Source organism: Diplotaxodon limnothrissa, linkage group LG3, assembly GCF_057381915.1.
Source record: "Diplotaxodon limnothrissa isolate DT_005_m linkage group LG3, D_limnothrissa_male_GT1.1, whole genome shotgun sequence".
Taxonomy (NCBI): Eukaryota; Metazoa; Chordata; class Actinopteri; order Cichliformes; family Cichlidae; genus Diplotaxodon; species Diplotaxodon limnothrissa.
In genome coordinates this window covers 7,433,819-7,454,588 of record NC_140598.1, presented here as the reverse complement: position 1 = coordinate 7,454,588, position 20,770 = coordinate 7,433,819, and the positions used below count along the sequence as shown (strand labels likewise).

The 20,770-nt window shown below is 40.5% G+C and overlaps 2 protein-coding genes across 4 annotated transcripts in view; one reads left to right on the top strand and one right to left on the bottom strand.

The window, feature by feature from the left end:
- The window catches only part of LOC146634353 (uncharacterized), a 453,764-nt gene that overhangs the window by 409,103 nt on the left and 23,891 nt on the right, over positions 1-20,770 (bottom strand). The window lies entirely within an intron of this gene.
- The window catches only part of LOC146634350 (protein NLRC3-like), a 229,003-nt gene continuing 213,017 nt past the window's right edge, over positions 4,785-20,770 (top strand). Inside the window, exons 1-7 of one of the 3 annotated variants that reach the window (XM_085376970.1) lie at positions 4,785-4,900; positions 5,156-5,257; positions 9,906-9,984; positions 10,146-10,347; positions 10,479-12,276; positions 14,522-14,695; positions 14,962-15,135. In XM_085376970.1, coding sequence (XP_085233096.1) covers positions 4,785-4,900; positions 5,156-5,257; positions 9,906-9,984; positions 10,146-10,347; positions 10,479-12,276; positions 14,522-14,695; positions 14,962-15,135 — 2,645 coding nt within the window. Of the gene's footprint in view, positions 4,901-5,155; positions 5,258-9,905; positions 9,985-10,145; positions 10,351-10,478; positions 12,281-14,521; positions 14,696-14,961; positions 15,136-16,257; positions 16,305-16,452; positions 16,992-20,770 lie in introns of those variants that run through there. The other 2 variants (XM_085376978.1, XM_085376983.1) reach the window with 2 other exon arrangements.

The window sequence follows — 20,770 nt, the reverse complement described above, 5'->3', positions numbered from 1 at the left end:
GAAGTGTTACAAAACACACGAAACTGAACTAAATTAACTAAATTATTGAGAATGATCAATGAAATGATTTTGGAAAACTGATTAACATTTTACAGGAAATGGCCTGTTAGTGTTGTTAGTTTGGCTAAAAAAAAAGACTGAGTCACTGCTTTCAAAAAGTTCCGTTTTTATCATAAAATCTACATTAATCTACGTCAGTCCAGCCTCTGACCCCGTAAATATATAATAAATAAAAAATCAAATATAAACTGAAACAAGCAAACTCACCGTGGAAACTAACTGAAACTAAACAGAATTAAAAACACAAAGTGTAAAAGAAATGGAAATAAAAACTAATTAAAAAAGTACAAAACTACAACAACCTTGCTGTCTGTGGATATGTTTCGGGTGGAGGTTTCAGCCACCACAGATGTCTTCCTTCATTTGTCTGTAAGTCAGTGAGATCATTTAAAGATGGTTACATATCTGCCACAGTGTTAATTTAAAGTTCTCACCCTTCGTGTTCAGAGGCAGCAGGTGGAGGGACAGCAGAGGACTTTGTTTTTTAAAACAAATTTGATTCAGCAGGTCGGCCTCTGTTAAAAATATCACGAACTGTCCGCTCAGACTGTTCACACTGAAACAAAGATGGAGGATAAAACATGTTTTACATTTCTCAGACTGAACAAACGTTACTGTATTAAGTTTAAAACACTGTTAATAAATCGGAACATTTAAAGATGCTTCAGTCACGGTTTTTATATTAATAGTAAGTCAGATGTTGAGCTTTGGCGTGAAAAAAGTTTTTCTTTTTTCCTGGTGAGGAAAAAAGTTTGGAAAAAAATCAGTTTTAAGTTTTATATATACATATTTGATTTGTACGGGACTCATATTTTAATACTAAAGTAAACCTTTTGTCTTCTGTCTGTACAAAATACCAGATATTAAAGTGCGGATGTTACAGATGTTTATATCTATATTTTATTATGAAACAGAACAAATGAACAGTTTAGCACAAACAAACGTTAACATGTAGATATTGTACTAAACTGCAGTGAATATGAACTCAAACTTTGACTTTTACAAGATTAAACTTTATAGTGACGTGTAGGAGAGGAACAGATGAACACGAACTTTGACATTTGAATACAAACGAGTGATTCTGAGCATTTTTTTTCTCACCTCTCATCATCTTATAATATATTTGCTTATTCTTCATAAACAGTAAAAAAAAAATCAGATCAGTGGATCTATTTTACCGTTTTAATGGCAGAATGGACAGAAGTTTCATATCTCTGTGTTTATTTTTGAGGGGATCACTGTATATCAGTACTGTTATAGTTTAATATTATTTCTGTTCAACTGCTTGAGCAAAAAAGCTTAAAGTTTGAAACCAGGAGTTTCCATAGTGAGTTAAAAATATTTGCACAGCAGCTCCGAGAACTTTTATCAATATTTCTTTGAATCCTCTAAATTTCATTCATAGGTGTTGGACTGTTCATAGGTCTCAATAAAGTTTGTTTCAAAAGAAAAAGACTGACACAGACACGTCATCCGTCTGTGTTCATGTCACATGAAACTTAGTGGAAAATTCCTTCTTATGCTGCATTCAGGAGCACCAGTAAAACCTCGGTTCTCCAGAGATTAGAAACGCTTTGGGTCACATGAATGGCGGCCATGAAAACGACATTCTTGTATGAGAACCAAGAAATGTTGATTTCTCAGGGAACATTACTGATAATTAAGAATTTAGAGAAAGACATATTTATTTTAATAAAAGCTGAACCTGCTCAGTGGAAAAACAGAAATGTGTTACGGCCCTAGCAGGGCCTCCTCCTGAAGGTGCCTGTGTGGGAGTGTCCTTCAATGGCTTCTGCCTGAGGTGCCAGCTTTCCCTTTTACACAGCTGACTCTCGTCAGTAATCAAAAGTATTTAATCCCAGGGAAAGGTGAGCTCTGGGCCAGAGTGCCATGTGAGTGGTTGCAGCTAGTGAGCTGCTCTCTTTCTTTTTGGCTTACGTTTTACTTTATTGACCAACGCCTGAGTTTTGTTTGTTTTCTTAAATGGTGATAGCGGCTTGTCCGTCTCTTTTAGTTGAGCTACTTTAATAAAACTCTTTAATTTAACCCCTTTGCCTTCTTGTCTCCTTTTTCTGACCCGGACACTTTTTGTTACTCCCCCCTCACCGCCTAGACCCCTCAGGGGAACGTAACAAATGAGACGAGATTAAATCTGACATCACCAAGTTAAACTGTCAGAAACTCTTCTGAAAATCTGCCTCCTCCCCCCCTGTGCTGAGCTTCAGGTGGAGTCCTGCCTCCTTCCAGGACGGCTGTAAGTTTGCTTTGTTTCCTCCTAAAACAGTTTGTCTTTAGGAACTTGAGGGGCTTTTTTTCTCCTCATGAACATGATGTGAGACAGAGGACAGAGCTGCTTGTGTTCTGCTTTTTTGGGTTTCCCTCAATAAGCTGCTCCCTTTATGTTCTCAGTTCTTCTGTATCTAATGTCAGCATGTGAGTCATCTTCAAACACAAGCTGAACATGTTTTCATGGTAGCATCGGTAGGATTCATGGAAAAAGCACTGATTCAGGTCACTAACCAGGTTCAGGGGGATGACTGGAGTATTTCCCAAACAGAGACATCCTGCGGGGATCTTTGTTCTCTTGTAGACTCTGATATTGTTTCCAATGTTTCCAATAACAAAAGAGAAAATCTGTTTGATTCATTTTTCTTTCTTTCTTTTGTAGATATAGAGATATACCTCTAGGTTAGATTTATTTCTCTGAACCTCCACAGCTGCAGGTGGAGGAGATGGTGTCTCCATCAGCAGATTCAGTGGAAAGGCCGGACTTAAAGGAGGCTTCAAAAGGCTTCCAGACAGGATGAACTGGGCTAAGTGACAGAGAGGATAGAAAGGATTGTTTTGAACTTTGAATCATATAAAATCATTCCTGTAGTCCCAGAATAAAAACATTGTAACATTTGAATGTCACAGCATATCTGAGTGAAGAATAAGTCAGTGTCATTAGCTTGTATAAAACAGCCTCAATTCACCAAAGACATCTTGCTTAACTATAGCTGAGAGCCAATAAGCAGATTTTTAGAGCCCAGATCTAAAAATGTCTAAGAACAGTTGGTTCATAGACCCTTGGTCTGAGGAACAGAATATAACAACACACTACTTAATCTAGTGAGTAACTAAGTAATGTACTGCATTACTTTTAAGAAAAGCAAGAAGAAGAACCCGAACAGAGCAAATCAGCATGTGAACTTTACCCTGACTCAGTCTGAGCAGTCAGATGGCTTTTTTTTTTTTTTTTGGAGTAACACATAGAGGTGTGACACACACACTTAAATCCAATCTGAAGTGAGACTCAAAGTTCAGTTTGTACATAAACAGTAAAAGAAACTGCATTTACAGTATTTCACAGAACTGAGTACACTGATTTTCCTGCCTCCATCAGTCTGTGGAGGAGGTGGAGCTGCTGCTCTCACTGACACACTGACTGCAGAATGAGCTCAGCTGCTGTTCCACAGTAACTGCTGCGAGGTGGACACATCTGTTTGACCATAACCAGTTACTGTGTCAACAGCTGTTGGAGGTCAGGGGTCTTTATAATTACAGTGCAGGTGGATGCATATCATGGATGCACAATATGCATGCATATCTATGAAGCGCCTTGAGGTGACTTTTGTTGTGATTTGGCGCTATATAAATAAAATTGAATTGAATTGAATGTAGTGTAGAACTGAATTAAACATGCTGACGTTATCTGTTTAAAAATCCTTCATTACAAATATTGGATCTGCTTCAACAGGAAGTAATTATGACAACAATACAAAGGTTGTTGGGTTTGATATTTAGACTGACTTAATTAGATAATGGTAAATGGCCTGTATTTATATAGCGCTTTACTAGTCCCAAAGGACCCCAAAGCACTTTACACATCCAGTCATCCACACATTCACACACTGGTGATGGCAGCTACATTGTAGCCACAGCCACCCTGGGGCGCACTGACAGAGGAAACATTCCACAACGTCAACACAACATCAACAAACTGTCACTTCTAATTTTTCTTATTAATAGTGAATCAGTGTGTGTCAGTGAATGCATCGTGTGTGCTTCAGGCTCCATCTAGTGGCCTGATAGTAGAGCAGCTGATGGCAGCTTCCTCTGCCTCACACTGCTGTCTGACTGCATCCAGCTGACACTGAGATGAAGCAGGAAAGAAGCAGCTGATGGTAAATGGCCTGCATTTGTAGCACTTTTCTAGTCCATAGGACCCCAAAGCGCTTTACACTACATTCAGTCATTCACCCATCCACACACACATTCACACACTGGTGATGGCAGCTAGATTGTAGCCACAGCCACCCTGGGGTGCACTGACAGAGGCGAGGCTGCCGGACACAGGCGCCACCGGGCCCTCTGACCACCTCCAGTAGGCAAACACGGGGTTAGTATCTTGCCCAAGGATATTTGGCACGCAGCCAGAATGCAGCCTGGGATCGAACCACCGACCTTCTGATTAGTGGCTGACCTGCTCTGCCACCTGAGCTACAGCCACCCTAAAAATATATTTGGACAGCACACATGATGGAAAGGAGGATTTCAGTTGATGCACATGAATGATTTGTGTTTCCTCTGCAGGTAGAAAGTGTGTGTGAGCTGATGTGAATCATGTGACCTGGTTTCTAGGTCACATGACAGGTCAGAGGTCGGCGACTGTAACTCAGTGACTCCTGTTAATGTGAACTCACTGAGTGTTTGTGGTTTACCTCTCAGACTGACTGAAGAAGATGATGGAGGAAGAGGAGGACAGAGCAGAATCTGCAGGGTCCAGCTGTCCGTCTGTGAGGAGTGACCGGTCCAAAGGTCTAAATCCAGAGTTCAGTGGTGAACCTGGAGCAACGAGGTCAGAGAGCTGAACTCACTGAGTAACAGAAATAATTCTGCACTGACATTATAATCAGTGTTGACTCTGGTTGATTTTCTGACTGTGTTTGTGAGCTGAGAGGAAATGAAAATGAGTTTGTAACAAAAATCAGTTTTGTCCAGTTTTCCTGTAAAAAGCTGAACTCTAATCTAAGAGGATGTTACTGACAGGAAACAGCTGCAATATCTGCAGTCTGTGTGATCACAGCTGCTTCAATCATGTTTGTGTCTGCAGAGGTCAGAGGTCACAGTCTGCAGGATCTAGCTGTCCGTCCGTGAGGAGTGATGAGTCCAAACCTCAACCTCCAGACTTCAGTGGTGAACCTGGACAAACTAGGTCAGAGAGCTGTGATGACTCCTTTACATGTTTGTGTTTCCTGGATAAATATGACCTGAAACACCCTCAGATTTTTACAAAGATTCATTAAAAAGAAAACAATATTGGCTAAGCTTAGAGTGAATCTCCATGAATAAATGTAAGTCAGTATTCAGTTCAATTAAATTTTATTTATACAGCTCAAATCACAATAATGGCTGCCTTAGAGTATTTTACAGTATATTATAAGGTAGACCCTACAATAATACATACAGAGAAAAACCCAACAGTCATATACAGTGGGGCAAAAAAGTATTTAGTCAGCCACCGATTGTGCAAGTTCCCCCACTTAAAATGATGACAGAGGTCAGTAATTTGCACCAGAGGTACACTTCAACTGTGAGAGACAGAATGTGAAAAAAAAAATCCATGAATTCACATGGTAGGATTTGTAAAGAATTTATTCGTAAATCAGGGTGGAAAATAAGTATTTGGTCACCTCAAACATGGAAAATCTCTGGCTCTCACAGACCTGTAACGTCTTCTGTAAGACGCTTTTCTGTCCCCCACTCGTTACCTGTATGAATGGCACCTGTTTGAGCTCATCATCTGTATAAAAGACACCTGTCCACAGCCTCAAACAGTCAGACTCCAAACTCCGCCATGGCCAAGACCAAAGAGCTTTCGAAGGACACCAGGAAAAGTATTGTAGACCTGCACCAGACTGGGAAGAGTGAATCTACAATAGGCAAGCAGCTTGGTGTGAAAAAATCAACTGTGGGAGCAATCATCAGAAAATGGAAGACATACAGGACCACTGATAATCTCCCACGATCTGGGGCTCCACGCAAGATCTCATCCCGTGGGGTCAAAATGATCATGAGAACGGTGAGCAAAGATCCCAGAACCACACGGGGGGACCTGGTGAATGACCTGCAGAGAGCTGGGACCAAAGTAACAAAGGTCACCATCAGTAACACACTAAAACGGCAGGGAATCAAATCCCGCAGTGCCAGACGTGTTCCGCTGCTGAAGCCAGTGCATGTCCAGGCCCGTCTGAAGTTTGCCAGAGAGCACATGGATGATACAGCAGAGGATTGGGAGAATGTCATGTGGTCAGATGAAACCAAAGTAGAACTTTTTGGTATAAACTCAACTCGTCGTGTTTGGAGGACGAAGAATACTGAGTTGCATCCCAAGAACACCATACCTACTGTGAAGCATGGGGGTGGAAACATCATGCTATGGGGCTGTTTTTCTGCCAAGGGGACAGGACGACTGATCCGTGTTAAGGACAGAATGAATGGGGCCATGTATCGTGAGATTTTGAGCCAAAACCTCCTTCCATCAGTGAGAACTTTGAAGATGAAACGAGGCTGGGTCTTCCAACATGACAATGATCCAAAACACCCCGCCCGGGCAACAAAGGAGTGGCTCCGTAAGAAGCATTTAAAAGTCCTGGAGTGGCCTAGCCAGTCTCCAGACCTCAACCCCATAGAAAATCTGTGGCGGGAGTTGAAAGTTCGTGTTGCTCGGCGACAGCCCCAAAACATCACTGCTCTCGAGAAGATCTGCATGGAGGAATGGGCCAAAATACCAGCTACTGTGTGTGCAAACCTGGTAAAGACCTATAGTAAACGTTTGACCTCTGTTATTGCCAACAAAGGTTATGTTAAAAAGTATTGAGTTGTATTTTTGTTATTGACCAAATACTTATTTTCCACCCTGATTTACGAATAAATTCTTTACAAATCCTACCATGTGGATTCATGGATTTTTTTTTTCACATTTTGTCTCTCACAGTTGACGTGTACCTCTGGTGCAAATTACTGACCTCTGTCATCATTTTAGGTGGGGGAACTTGCACAATCGGTGGCTGACTAAATACTTTTTTGCCCCACTGTAACCCATATGAGGAAGCACTGTGGCAACAGTGGGAAGGAAAAACTCCCTTTTAACAGGAAGTAACCTCCGGCTGAACCAGGCTCAGGGAGGGGCAGGGCCATCTGCTGCGACCGGTTGGGGTGAGAGAAGGAAGACAGGATAAAGACATGCTGTGGAAGAGAGACAGAGATTAATAACACCCATATGGAAAAGAAATAGTAAAAACTTATATGATTTACTCATGAAAGTGGCCACTTTCTCATTACTTTCATATATTGTTTTAGTAAGTATCCAAAACATACAAGTTTCATTATATAATTTTTCAATGGATCTTATATCTGTTTTCACTCTTGTATGCTTTTCATACAAGTTTCACACACAAACTTTATAAGATTTTCCATATGGGCAAGTACGATACATTCAATACAGAGAGGTCTATTAACACATAGTGAGTGAAGAAGAAACACCCAGTGCATCATGGGAATCCCCCGGCAGCCTACGTCTATTGCAGCATAGCTAAGGGAGGATTCAGGGTCACCTGGTCCAGCCCTAACTATATGCTTTAGCAAAAAGGAAAGTTTGAAGCCTAATCTTAAAAGTAGAGATAGTGTCTGTCTCTTGAATCCAAACTGGAAGCTGGTTCCACAGAAGAGGGGTCTGAAAACTGAAGGCTCTGCCTCCCATTCTACTTTTAAAGTAGAATAGAATGAAGTAAGACCAGTTCATCTTCTGCTCACAGAACTGTTGACAGAAATTTGTACTCTAAGAGGATGTTACTGACAGGAAACAGCTGCATTATCTGCAGTCTGTGTCATCACAGCTGCTTCAATCATGTTTGTGTCTGCAGAGGTCAGAGGTCACAGTCTGCAGAGTCCAGCTGTCCGTCTGTGAAGAGTGCCTGTTACGAACCTCAACCTCCAGACTTCAGTAATGAAGCTGGACCAATGAGGTCAGAGACCTGTGATGATGAGATGTTTGTATTTTCCTGGATAAATATGACCAAAGATTCATTAAAAAGATACAAATATTAGACTTTGTCCTTTAGCGCTGTGTGGCAGGCAGGATTGGACCCAAACACAACAGGATGAAGCCACAGAGGCAGCTTTATTTCAGCTGTGAACATGCAAACAGTCTGAGAGGTCACAAAGACACCCAGCAGCTAAAGCCTGAATCATACTTGCTGCTGTTAATGAGACTCCATCAGGACAACACTGAACCACTGTGGTGTTCATGCTGGCTCAGCTCCGGGCTGACTGTCATAGGGTTGTGTCAACATGGCACCTGTGTGTGTAGCTGTTAGCTGTTCTGTTCATGGTCGCTTTGTTTCTTCTACGCTTCTGGTTTATGACTTCCAATCACTCCTAAATATCTGAGCTACTGTTGAGGAGCAGTCCTGACTGGCCCCAGGATGTCAGGAATGATCAAATATCCCAACTGTGCTAGAGATCGTACCAGTGTTCCTCCGCCTCAGATACAGCTGACCATTTTCTTTGTTCTTATAAAAAATTAAATCATTCCTTATGTTTAGATAGATTCATCCATTCAGACAAACAACAACTTATTTCCCGTTAAATTCAACCTGCTTGGAAATTCTTGATCCCATTGGTCCTCTCACAATCAGTAGTGTAAAACCTAAAACCCAGCCTTGGTTGAATAATGTTACCAGATCATTGCTAAATAATCAGAAGGCTGTAAGAGCAGCAGAAACAAAGTATTGCTCCAAGATCATGTCTAACATCTGTCAAGGACCTCATATTTTATTTAGTGTTATTAACTCAGCTCTAAATCCTCCTACTGCTGCTCCTCTTGTAGCATCATTGAGTCTCAGGAGAAAGACAGACTGTGACACAAAGAAAATAAGTCGTTCTTCCAAAGGACGGTTGAATAATAATATAATATGTTTTAGAAGCACCAAACAAACTCAAACTCTGGATCCTAATCCAGCAGAAACATGGTAGATGTGCCTGAAGTGAAAATCCACCATCACCCAGAGCTGAAGCTGTTCTGTGTAAAGGACTCAAATTCCGTCCGTGATGTAAGATTGATCAGCAGCTACAAAAATGTTCATAGTTGCTGCAGATTCCGTAGGAAAAGTTTCACATTTGTATCTTATAGATGGAGAACACTTTGTGCCTTCTGGAGATCAGTTCATCTTCTGCTCACTGAACTGTTGACACAAACAGACATTTGAAGCTTTTCCATGTAAATGCTTGGAGGCTTCAAACATCCATCTGTCCACACAGGCTGATGTTTTACTGCTGTGTGTGTGGGAACATAAGTCTGAAGCATCGTCTTACTCTGCACACATAACGACAACTGTGAGCCAATGGATGTGTAGACTATCAGCATGACAACATGTTGTTTGAGGTCAGTCCCAAAGTCAATCTGTGACCGTTTAAACTCCAGAATCATCTCCTGCTGTTGTTGTAGGTTCACTGCAGCTAACAAACTTTTACAGGACAAAAGCTGTTAAAAAAAAAGTGAAGAGCAGCAACAACACACAGCTCAAAGTTCAATACTAATGCACACACTCAGAAGAATTATTCACAAACTTGATTTTTTTTTTCAATTTAATGAAGTTTCAAAGTTTCTTCTAAGCTTTGCAACATCATCCCTTGCATCAAAGCTGAAAGAGAGTCCATGAAAAACTGACTAAAGATTACTAATATTCTCTTAATCTGAGACCTTAAAACTTGACAAAGTTGATTCAGATTAAGTTATTTTAGCGGAAAACTACTGGATCTTTATCCTGTGCTTTAACTAATTCTTGATGATTCCTCCACAGAGTGGACCAGGAGAGCTCAGAGGTTCCCAGTGGTCAGCCTGCCCAGCAGCATCAAACACAGCTGGACTCCATATTTATGGTCTGTACATGTACAACAACTACTTTTCCATCTATTCTGTTCACAGTCATCTCCATGCTGCTCTTTGTAGACCAGTGGATCGTCAGTGTGTCCAACATGGATCTGATGTTTGGCTCCATGATTTCAGTCTGATTGGCTCATTCATAAATATTCTATTCCAGCTGCTGGAGGACAACATCATCACTTTTGTGAAGAACGAGCTGAAGAAGATGCAAAAGGTTCTGAGTTCAGATTACCCAGAATGCTTAGAGACTCAGAGGGAGGATAATGAGCAGAGGAGGAGCAGCAGAGAGGCATTTATGAAGATCACAGTGGATTTCCTGAGGAGAATGAAGCAGGAGGGGCTGGCTGACCATCTGCAGAGCAGTAAGAAGATTTCTATAAAGTTTCTAGCTATTTAATAAATAAACTATTGTTTTAAGAGATGGACCAAAGTGTAACCAAATATCAGCACTTTAAAAAGATGAGGCATAATATTCTGTATTTGTTTACAGAGAATTTTCCTACAGTATGCCAACGTAAGGTAAAATTGACACTGCAAAAGAAGTTCCAGTGTGTGTTTGAGGGGATTGCGAAAGCTGGAAACCCAACCCTCCTGAATCAGATCTACACAGAGCTCTACATCACAGAGGGCGAGACTGCAGAGGTCAATGATGAACATGAGGTCAGACAGATTGAAACAGCATCCAGGAAACCAGACAGACCAGAAACAACAATCAGACAAGAAGACATCTTTAAAGCCTCACCTGGAAGAGATGAACCAATCAGAACAGTGCTGACAAAGGGAGTGGCTGGCATTGGGAAAACAGTCTTAACACAGAAATACACCCTGGACTGGGCTGAAGACAAAGCCAACCAGGACATCCAGTTCATATTTCCATTCACTTTCAGAGAGCTGAATGTGCTGAAAGAGGAAAAGTTCAGCTTGGTGGGACTTGTTCATCACTTCTTTGCTGAAACCAAAGAAGCAGGAATCTGCAGCTTTGAAGACTTCCAGGTTGTGTTCATCTTTGATGGTCTGGATGAGTGTCGACTTCCTCTGGACTTCCACAAAACTACAATCCTAACTCACCCTAGAAAGTCCACCTCATTGGATGTGCTGCTGATAAACCTCATCAGGGGGAAACTGCTTCCCTCTGCTCGCCTCTGGATAACCACACGACCTGCAGCAGCCAATCAGATCCCTCCTGACTGTGTTGGCATGGTGACAGAGGTCAGAGGGTTCACTGATCTACAGAAAAAGAAGTACTTCAGGAAGAGATTCAGAGATAAGAAGCAAGCCAGCAAGATCATCTCCCACATCAAGACATCACGAAGCCTCTACATCATGTGCCACATCCCAGTCTTCTGCTGGATCACTGCTACTGTTCTGGAGGATGTGCTGAAAACCAGAAAGAGAGGACAGCTGCCCAAGACCCTGACTGAGATGTACATCCACTTCCTGGTGGTTCAGGCCAAAGTGAAGAAGGTCAAGTATGATGGAGGAGCTGAGACAGAGCCACACTGGAGTCCAGAGAGCAGGAAGATGATTAAGTCACTGGGAAAACTGGCTTTTGATCAGCTGCAGAAAGGAAACCTGATCTTCTATGAATCAGACCTGACAGAGTGTGGCATCGATATCAGAGCAGCCTCAGTGTACTCAGGAGTGTTCACACAGATCTTTAAAGAGGAGAGAGGACTGTACCAGGACAAGGTGTTCTGCTTCATCCATCTGAGTGTTCAGGAGTTTCTGGCTGCTCTTCATGTCCACATGATCTTCATCAAGTTTGGAATCAATCTGCTGGAAGAACAACAAACAACCTCCAATAAGTCTGAAACAAGAGAATCTGCAGAGAAACACTTCTACCAGAGTGCTGTGAACAAGGCCTTAGAGAGTCCAAATGGACATCTGGACTTGTTCCTCCGCTTCCTCTTGGGTCTTTCACTGCAGACCAATCAGACTCTCCTACGGGGTAGCCTGAGACAGACAGATAGTAGCTCACAGATCAATAAGGAAATAGTTCAGTACATCAAGAAGAAGCTCAGTGAGAAAATGTCTGCAGAGAAAAGCATCAATCTGTTCCACTGTCTGAATGAACTGAATGATCATTCTCTAGTGGAGGAGATCCAACAGTCCCTGAAATCAGGAAGTCTCTCCACAGATAAACTGTCTCCTGCTCAGTGGTCAGCTCTGGTCTTCGTCTTACTGTCATCAAAAAAAGATCTGGATGTGTTTGACCTGAAGAAATACTCTGCTTCAGAGGAGGCTCTTCTGAGGCTGCTGCCAGTGGTCAAAGCCTCCAAAAAAGCACTGTAAGTCAATATGTAATCAAACCTTCGCTTTAAAACGTTTGTAATAGACAGTCACCCTAACCACCCTATGCTATCACACATCTGTATCCCAACATATCCCAAGGTCATTTAATTTAATGGGGGCGATCGTGGCCCTGGCTCCGACAGTCTCGGTCGTTGTGCCCTTGGGCAAGACACTTGACCTGTTGCCTACTGGTGGTGGTTGGAGGGCCCGGTGGCACCAGTGTCCGGCAGCCTCGCCTCTGTCAGTGCACCCAAGTGCAGCTGTGGCTACAATGTGGCTTGCCATCACCAGTGTGTAAATGTGTGTGTATGGGTGGGTGACTGAATGTAGTCTAAAGAGCTTTGGGGTCCTTAGGGACTAAGTATTAAATATAACAAATGGCCTGCATTTGTATAGCGCTTTACTCAGTCACAAGTATTAAATATAACAAAGCTGTAACTGATTTTTTTTATAGTGAACTAAATTGTTTAAAATTGTAGACATCAATGTCTTGATGCATGCTCAATCATCAGAATCAGAATCGTGTTAAGTAAATCTCCAAAAGTTGATTCTGTTCATCTGGACGTAGCGTTTTCAGTGGGAGAAACATTTCATCATCAATCTTATAAACAGTACGTAATGACTGAAACCAGCCCACTAAAAGAACATTGGGCTGGGAGGTCTCTGTGAATGGTACTTGTGGCCATTGATCAGTGGTCTTTGATCAGTGGTGGTGGTTGATCAATGGTCATGAGAATTTGCATATTTATGATGAAGGTGACCTCCCAGCCCATTGTTCCTCCAGTGGGCTGGTTTCAGTCATTATGCAAATGTACTGTTTATGAGATTGGGGAAACCTGCAGTCAGCTGAGACTGAAGAAGTCACTTGGATGAGTGACAAAATGTTTCTCCCACAAAATGCTACGTCCAGATGAACATAGTCAACATTTGGAGATATATACATCAATGCAGATCTATAGGAAAAAATTAAAACAAAAGAGAAAATAAAGGTTTTGGCGTTTGAAATTTGAACTTGGACTAATTTTTGACACAACCTTTAAACATTTAAACTCAACAAGTTTTGATCTAAAAACCACATCCACACTGACCTGTGCACAAAAAACTCAACTAACATGGGATTTCTTTTTAATCCTTGTTTAAGGAGGTTTAATCTTTCTAAACCCCCTGGTTTTCGCCAGTTATTGTTCAACAAACTACATGGTTAGACTATCCATTTCTCAAAATAGAAGATTTAAAATAACCTAATGTAAATCAAATTAAAATATATGGTTCTGTGATATAGATATTAATTTGCCATTTAAATATATATTTAAATACGTTTAAAATAAAAACAAACATAAACAAAATATTCAGGGACCACTCTGTTCCTGCTTCGATATGAGTAAATATCTAAACCTTTGTCTATATTTATCTTTATTGGGATTTTTTCAACTTCTTTAGTTTCCAAAAGAAAATCAACCAATATTTTAAAATATATTTTTATCTATTTAAAAAATATATATTAAAAAACATAAAAAATTGTGTTTTAAAGGTTTCCCTTGATCATAAAATTAAAACATTGGAAAGTTATAATCTCTCTTGTCAGCATGACCACATTTTAACTACTTGTTAACTACCTGTTTTTCCAACTTTATCCATAGTTCGTCGACTATTTACATTGTTAATTTCATATTTAGCTTGTTGGGCTAGTGCCAATGTAAGTTTGCAGAGACTGCTTCTTTGTCTTTCCCTTTTTATTTCTTTTATTTTCAGTAATTGCAACAGAACAGTATAAAACATTGCTTACTGCATATCTGCTTTTTCTGACAGCAATTTCAGTACCATTATTTTAGCCAGTTTTAAAAAACCGAGGGTGTGCAACCAGGTCCAGTACGAGATTTAAAAAAATATATACATATATAATTTTGAAGTATGAAGTTAGAGAACAAAAATCTAGAGCCCGATATTAGAAGAATATGTCATCTTTAAAATATGTGCATATATGCTTATCTAGCCCCCTTCAATCTATGTTAACTGTTGTTTTGAATCATAAATGCTGCAATTAGTCTCAAAGGCTCAAGCAGTATAGTATGAGTGTGCTATTGTGTACTGAGCCAATAAAACAATATCTACCAGCTCCTCACTGATTCCTACTTAGATAAATTTTTTATGTGTATATGGTTTTTTTTTTTTACAAAGTTAAATTGTTCGTTTTTTTGTCCATTTTATTTTGATTCCCCCCTCTCCCCCCCTTTTCTTCAGACTGAGTCACTGTAACCTCTCAGAGAGAAGCTGTGAAGCTCTGTCGTCAGTTCTCAGCTCCCAAGCCTCCTGTCTGAGGTTGCTGGACCTGAATAATAACAACCTGCAGGATTCAGGAGTGAAGCTTTTGTCTACTGGGGTGAACAGTCCATACTGCAAACTGGAAATTCTGCGGTCAGATCAAGTGATATTAGGCTTTTTTTTCATCAAATAGCAAAAAACTCTGATAAGTCAACTTCATTCATATGTGTTTGTACTTTTAGTATTTCAGTCCAAGTCAGAGTAAACTGTCACATTTTTGTCTTGTTTAAGATAAGGCAATGAGAATTCCAGCAAGTCCTGAAAAAGTTTTAAATACTGACATATCTAATAGCTTCTAACTGCACCATCAATACACTTTAACGCAAGTGTTATTTGTCTTGTCTGTCAACATTTTTCAGGCTGAATGTCTGTAACCTGTCAGAGAAAAGCTGTGAAACATTGTCCTCAGTTCTCGGCTCCGAGTCCTCTAGTCTGAGAGAGTTGGACCTGAGTAACAACAACATAAAGGAGTCAGGACTGCAGCTTCTTTCTGCTGCAGTGGAGAGTCCATACTGTACATTGGAAATTCTCAGGTCAGGATTTAGTCTTTTCCACCGAAAACTATTTAAACACATATTATATCAATGGATTAAAGGCTTACTCATCAATGACTGTAATTTCAGACATGAAGCCTAAAGTCCTGTGTTTTACCATTTTGACACCTAATAATGTTAATACAACGGAATGTACAATTTCAAGTTCAGTCTACTTTAGTTCATTATACTGTTTTAGACCTGATTGAGGCACTGTGTGCTCTCGAACATGCTGTTTTGCAAAGAAGAATGGGCAAGAATTTCAGTCACTAGATATGCAAAGCTGGTAGAGACAGACCCTAAAAGACTGGCAGCTGTAATTGCAGCAAAAGGTGGTTCTACAAAGTATTGACTCAGGGGGCTGAATAATTACGCACACCCCACTTTGCAGTTATTTATTTGTAAAAAATGTTTGGAATCATGTATGATTTTCGTTCAACTTCTCACGTGTTCACCACTTTTTATTGGCCTTTCACGTGGAATTCCAATAAAATTAATTCATGTTTGTGGCTGTAATGTGACAAAATGTGGGAAAGTTCAAGGGGGCCAAATACTTTTGCAAGCCACTGTATGAAGTGCTTGTAAATTTACTTCAGTACATCACAGAAACAACTAACCAAAAGATCTAAAAACACAGAGGCAGCAAACTTTGTGGAAAAAAGTTACATTTGTTAGGTCTATCTGCTTCCTGGATTAGAGTCCTTGACACCCAGCTGCAGGATTTGTGAATTGTGAAGTGGGGTTATCTAAAGAAAGTTGAAAGTTAAATTGAATTTCATCATTCATCAAAACCACCATAGATGTATAGAAACTCTCTAACTCAACATGATGAGCTACATTGACTGATCACAGTCTGTTTAAGCTTTCAAGATAAACAGGAGAGGAATATAGAGATAATGAATGTCATGGTTTTAATCAGTCATATTTCATTCAATACAGTGGTGTACTGACAGATCAAGGATCAATCCAAATCATCACCAGTTTGATCCACGTAGCTATTGAAGTTTATTTGTGAAAATGTTGGACTGTTCATTTATCAGTGTGTAACAGTCTGTATGAGAGCCATGTAATGTCCATGTGTGCATGCTGACTGTGCTGCTCTGACCCCCCTCCTCCTTTCAGGGTGGAGCCTGCTGGAGTCCGATGGTTGAGACCAGGTCTGAGGAAGTGTAAGTGTGTTTTTAATGGGATTCATGAAAACAAAGCAGCACACATTCAACCATCTTCATCATGTCAGGAGTCATCATCAAAGTGTCAAGCAATGAACAGATGATGGCTCAATAACTGCAGCTGGATTGTGTTTGTTCTCTCCATCAGATTCCTGTCAACTCACAATCGACACAAACACAGTGAACACAAAGCTCCAACTGTCTGACAACAACAGGAAGGTGACACGTGTGGAGGAGGTTCAGTCATATCCTGATCATCCAGACAGATTTGATGTTTATGAACAACTGCTGTGTAGAAATGGTCTGACTGGTCGCTGTTACTGGGAGGTGGAGTGGAGAGGATATGTTTATATATCAGTGAGTTACAGAAGAATCGGAAGGAAAGGAGGCAGTGATGACTGTTGGCTTGGAGGGAATGATCAGTCCTGGAGTCTGATCTGCTCTGATGGTGGTCCTCATTCTGTCAGACACAATATGATAAAAACATCCATCTCCTCCTCCTCCTCCTCCTCCTCTGTCTCTAACAGAGCAGCAGTGTATGTGGACTGTCCTGCTGGCACTCTGTCCTTCTACAGAGTCTCCTCTGACACTCTGATCCACCTCCACACCTTCAACACCACATTCACTCAAACTCTTTATCCTGGGTTTTATTTCTGTTCTCCTTTTTCCTCAGTCTGTCTGTGCTGAGTGGAGTGTAAAGAGTGTCTCCTGTTAGAGAAACACTCTGACTGCTGAACAGATAGTTCAGTCTGTAGATGTCTGTTTGCACTAGAATAAACTTTTATAGTCCTTGCAAACAGTCAAAACTTCAATCTTTGGAAAGTCTGAAAGGTGAAGGAAATGAGAAAATATTTCTCATAGCACACTCTGTGGAGGAGAAAGTGTGTTTCAGCAAATACTATGTTATCATTTGAAAAAAGGTGATGTACAAAAAGATTGAGCATGTCTGAGGCCACGGAAAGAAAATGCATTGTGATTTCGTGCTATATAAATAAAATTGAATTGAAACTAGAAAAAAGAGGAGCACAAACACTGACTGTGAGCTCACCAACACACATATTTACACTTGGTTTTTCTTCACAGAGAAGAACACTCTTCCTGCTGCTGATCTTTCACAATAAAAGCCTTGTTAAGAAACAGAAAAACTGTAAAAAAAAATAAAAAAAAATAAAAACTTTGATTGAATTGGGGGAAATGTCTGAATGTATCTATTATTAAACTAAAGCTGTGTCCCAATTCAGAGGCCACATCCTTCGGAGGACCCGGCCTTCACGGTCTACGTCGGCCGGGTCCTTCGAGGACCAAGAAGGCCGGAAGTGCGAGGCTGTGAATTGGGACCGTCTAGCCTTCAGATTTGCATCACCAGCTGTCTCGGGGGAGTTTAATAAACTGAACTGTCTGCTCCTTGCCATCTAAAATATAACAGGACATTTGAGTAAATTCTCTACCATCTCACACTCCTGTTTAATCAATTTTCTGTGTGAAAATGATGGACGCATTTGTCGGCCGCATTTGGAGAAACCTTCAAATTGGGACAGCCTTCGTCAAGTCATTGTCACGTAATCGGCCTTCAAATGAGGATGCAGCCCATAAATTGGGACACAGTTTAAGAGTGTATAACTTATTTAAGGATTATTCAGTGAATGTGAATGTGGCGTTTCCATGGTGATGAAGCGCCTTCATAACAGGAAAAACACACAGTTATACCTGAAGTTACATCACTGAGCATCTAATCCTTCTTCACTGAAAGACTTCTGGACTGTTCCAGAGAAACTATCATGATCACTGCCCTCCAGTGGTCATTGTCAGTAAATGGTAAAATGGTCTGTATTTGTATAGATAAGATAAGATAAGATAAGATAACCTTTATTAGTCCCACATGTGGGAAATTTGTTTTGTCACAGCAGGAAGTGAACAGTGCAAAAGTTATATAGCAAAATTAGAATACAATAAGAATAAAATACTGTACACAACTGTAAAGAATAGAATAAAATAAAATACTATATACAGTAGAATAAATTGAATAAAATATACAATAGGATAAAAATAGAATGCAGCGCTTTGCTAGTCACTAAGGACCCCAAAGCACTTTACACATCCAGTCATCCATTCACATACCCATGTAGTGGCACAAAGACATCATCGTGTCCAAATGACATTATTCCAACACATCTTCTAAAAAAGAATTGTTGTCAGTTCTGACATTTTAGCTATTTTTAATAGCAGCCTTAGCTCAGGTGTTGTGCCAGCCTGTTTTAAACATGCTGTTGTACAGCCTGTACTTAAAAAACCTAATCTTGACTACTCTGTCCTCATTAACTTCAGGCCTATTTCAAAGCTCCCCTTCCTGTCGAAAATTTTGGAAAAGATTGTGTTTGTTCAGCTGCAATCTTTTGTAAACAGACACAATGTTTTTGAGAGGTTTCAGTCTGGTTTTAAAACTCTTAATAGCACAGAAACTGCACTTTTAAAAGTTCTTAATGATCTTTTATTAGTCACTGACTCAGGTGACTAAGCTGTGCTTCTGCTTTTAGATCTGACCGCTGCCTTTGATACTGTTGACCACAGCATTTTAATCTCACGGTTGGAGCATTGTGGCGTAAAGGGCAGCCCATTAGAGTGGTTCAGGTCATACCTGTCTGCCCATATGGAAAAGATATATATAAATCTTATACAGGGAGTGCAGAATTATTAGGCAAGTTGTATTTTTGAGGAATAATTTTATTATTGAACAACAACCATGTTCTCAATGAACCCAAAAAACTCATTAATATCAAAGCTGAATGTTTTTGGAAGTAGTTTTTAGTTTATTTTTAGTTTGAGCTATTTTAGGGGGATATCTGTGTGCGCAGGTGACTATTACTGTGCATAATTATTAGGCAACTTAACAAAAAACAAATATATACCCATTTCAATTATTTATTTTTACCAGTGAAACCAATATAACATCTCCACATTCACAAATATACATTTCTGACATTCAAAAACAAAACAAAAACAAATCAGCAACCAATATAGCCACCTTTCTTTGCAAGGACCCTCAAAAGCCTGCCATCCATGGATTCTGTCAGTGTTTTGATCTGTTCACCATCAACATTGCGTGCAGCAGCAACCACAGCCTCCCAGACACTGTTCAGAGAGGTGTACTGTTTTCCCTCCTTGTAAATCTCACATTTGATGATGGACCACAGGTTCTCAATGGGGTTCAGATCAGGTGAACAAGGAGGCCATGTCATTAGTTTTTCTTCTTTTATACCCTTTCTTGCCAGCCACGCTGTGGAGTACTTGGACGCGTGTGATGGAGCATTGTCCTGCATGGAAATCATGTTTTTCTTGAAGGATGCAGACTTCTTCCTGTACCACTGCTTGAAGAAGGTGTCTTCCAGAAACTGGCAGTAGGACTGGGAGTTGAGCTTGACTCCATCCTCAACCCGAAAAGGCCCCACAAGCTCATCTTTGATGATACCAGCCCAAACCAGTACTCCACCTCCACCTTGCATGACGTCATCAACACTGACACCAGGGGGCGCTCATCACCAGCCTGAGGAAGTGTGATAATGGGGGGAGACGCAGTGTTGTGTGTACTACAGTCGGACAGAAGGAAAAACTTCCTCCTGAAAACATTTTCATCCTTCCCAAAAGTGTTTGAGTCAAATGTTACAAATATATAAATACAATAAAACACAGGGTCTTACATAAAATTAGTGATGCAGTTGTGCACTGAGCACCTTTCCAATGTTCCTTCCTCAGATGAGTCCAGCTGCTGAACACATTAACATCTGTATGTAAATGTAGCCGAGAACCAACCTGAGCACTGCTGGGAAAATACAAAGGCAACCATCAAAGTGCTGTATTATCTTATTTATTCTGAATGTTGACTTAGATCCACACCACGATTTATGAAACTATAGAACTAAAATAACAACAATCGTCTGCTTCTTTAAAATTTCTTTCATTACATCAAACCAGTGAAAACTGAAAAAAACAAAGAGCTGTTAGCATGTTCAGACCAACTTTGAGACAGAGACTGTAAAGTTCTGCACTTTAAATCCTGCCTGTGTTCCTGCAAATGATTCACACTGAAAGTTTCTTAGTTTAGTATTGAGTGAGCCACAAAGCAGCCTGATAGCTTTAAAACAGGAAAAGTAAATGAAATTGACAGTTTCAGTGTAGCTGGATCTATTATTGGGGGGTCATGGCCCCCGTAACCCCGCCTGGTCCTGAGGTCAAATCCACCATCTTTGTTTCAGAGCTTCATGTTCTCCCGTGTTTGTGTGCGTCCTCTCCGGTACTCCGGCTTCCTCCCACAGTCCAAACACATGCAGTTAGTGGGGTCAGGTTAGCTGTGAGTGGTTGTGTCTCTGTGTTATTCCACCTTAATCAATGACTTCCTGTTAGCATGAAGTGCTTCTGTAGGACTGATGTCATTTTCATGGTTGGATCATTTAAATGAAGCTGGATTCAGA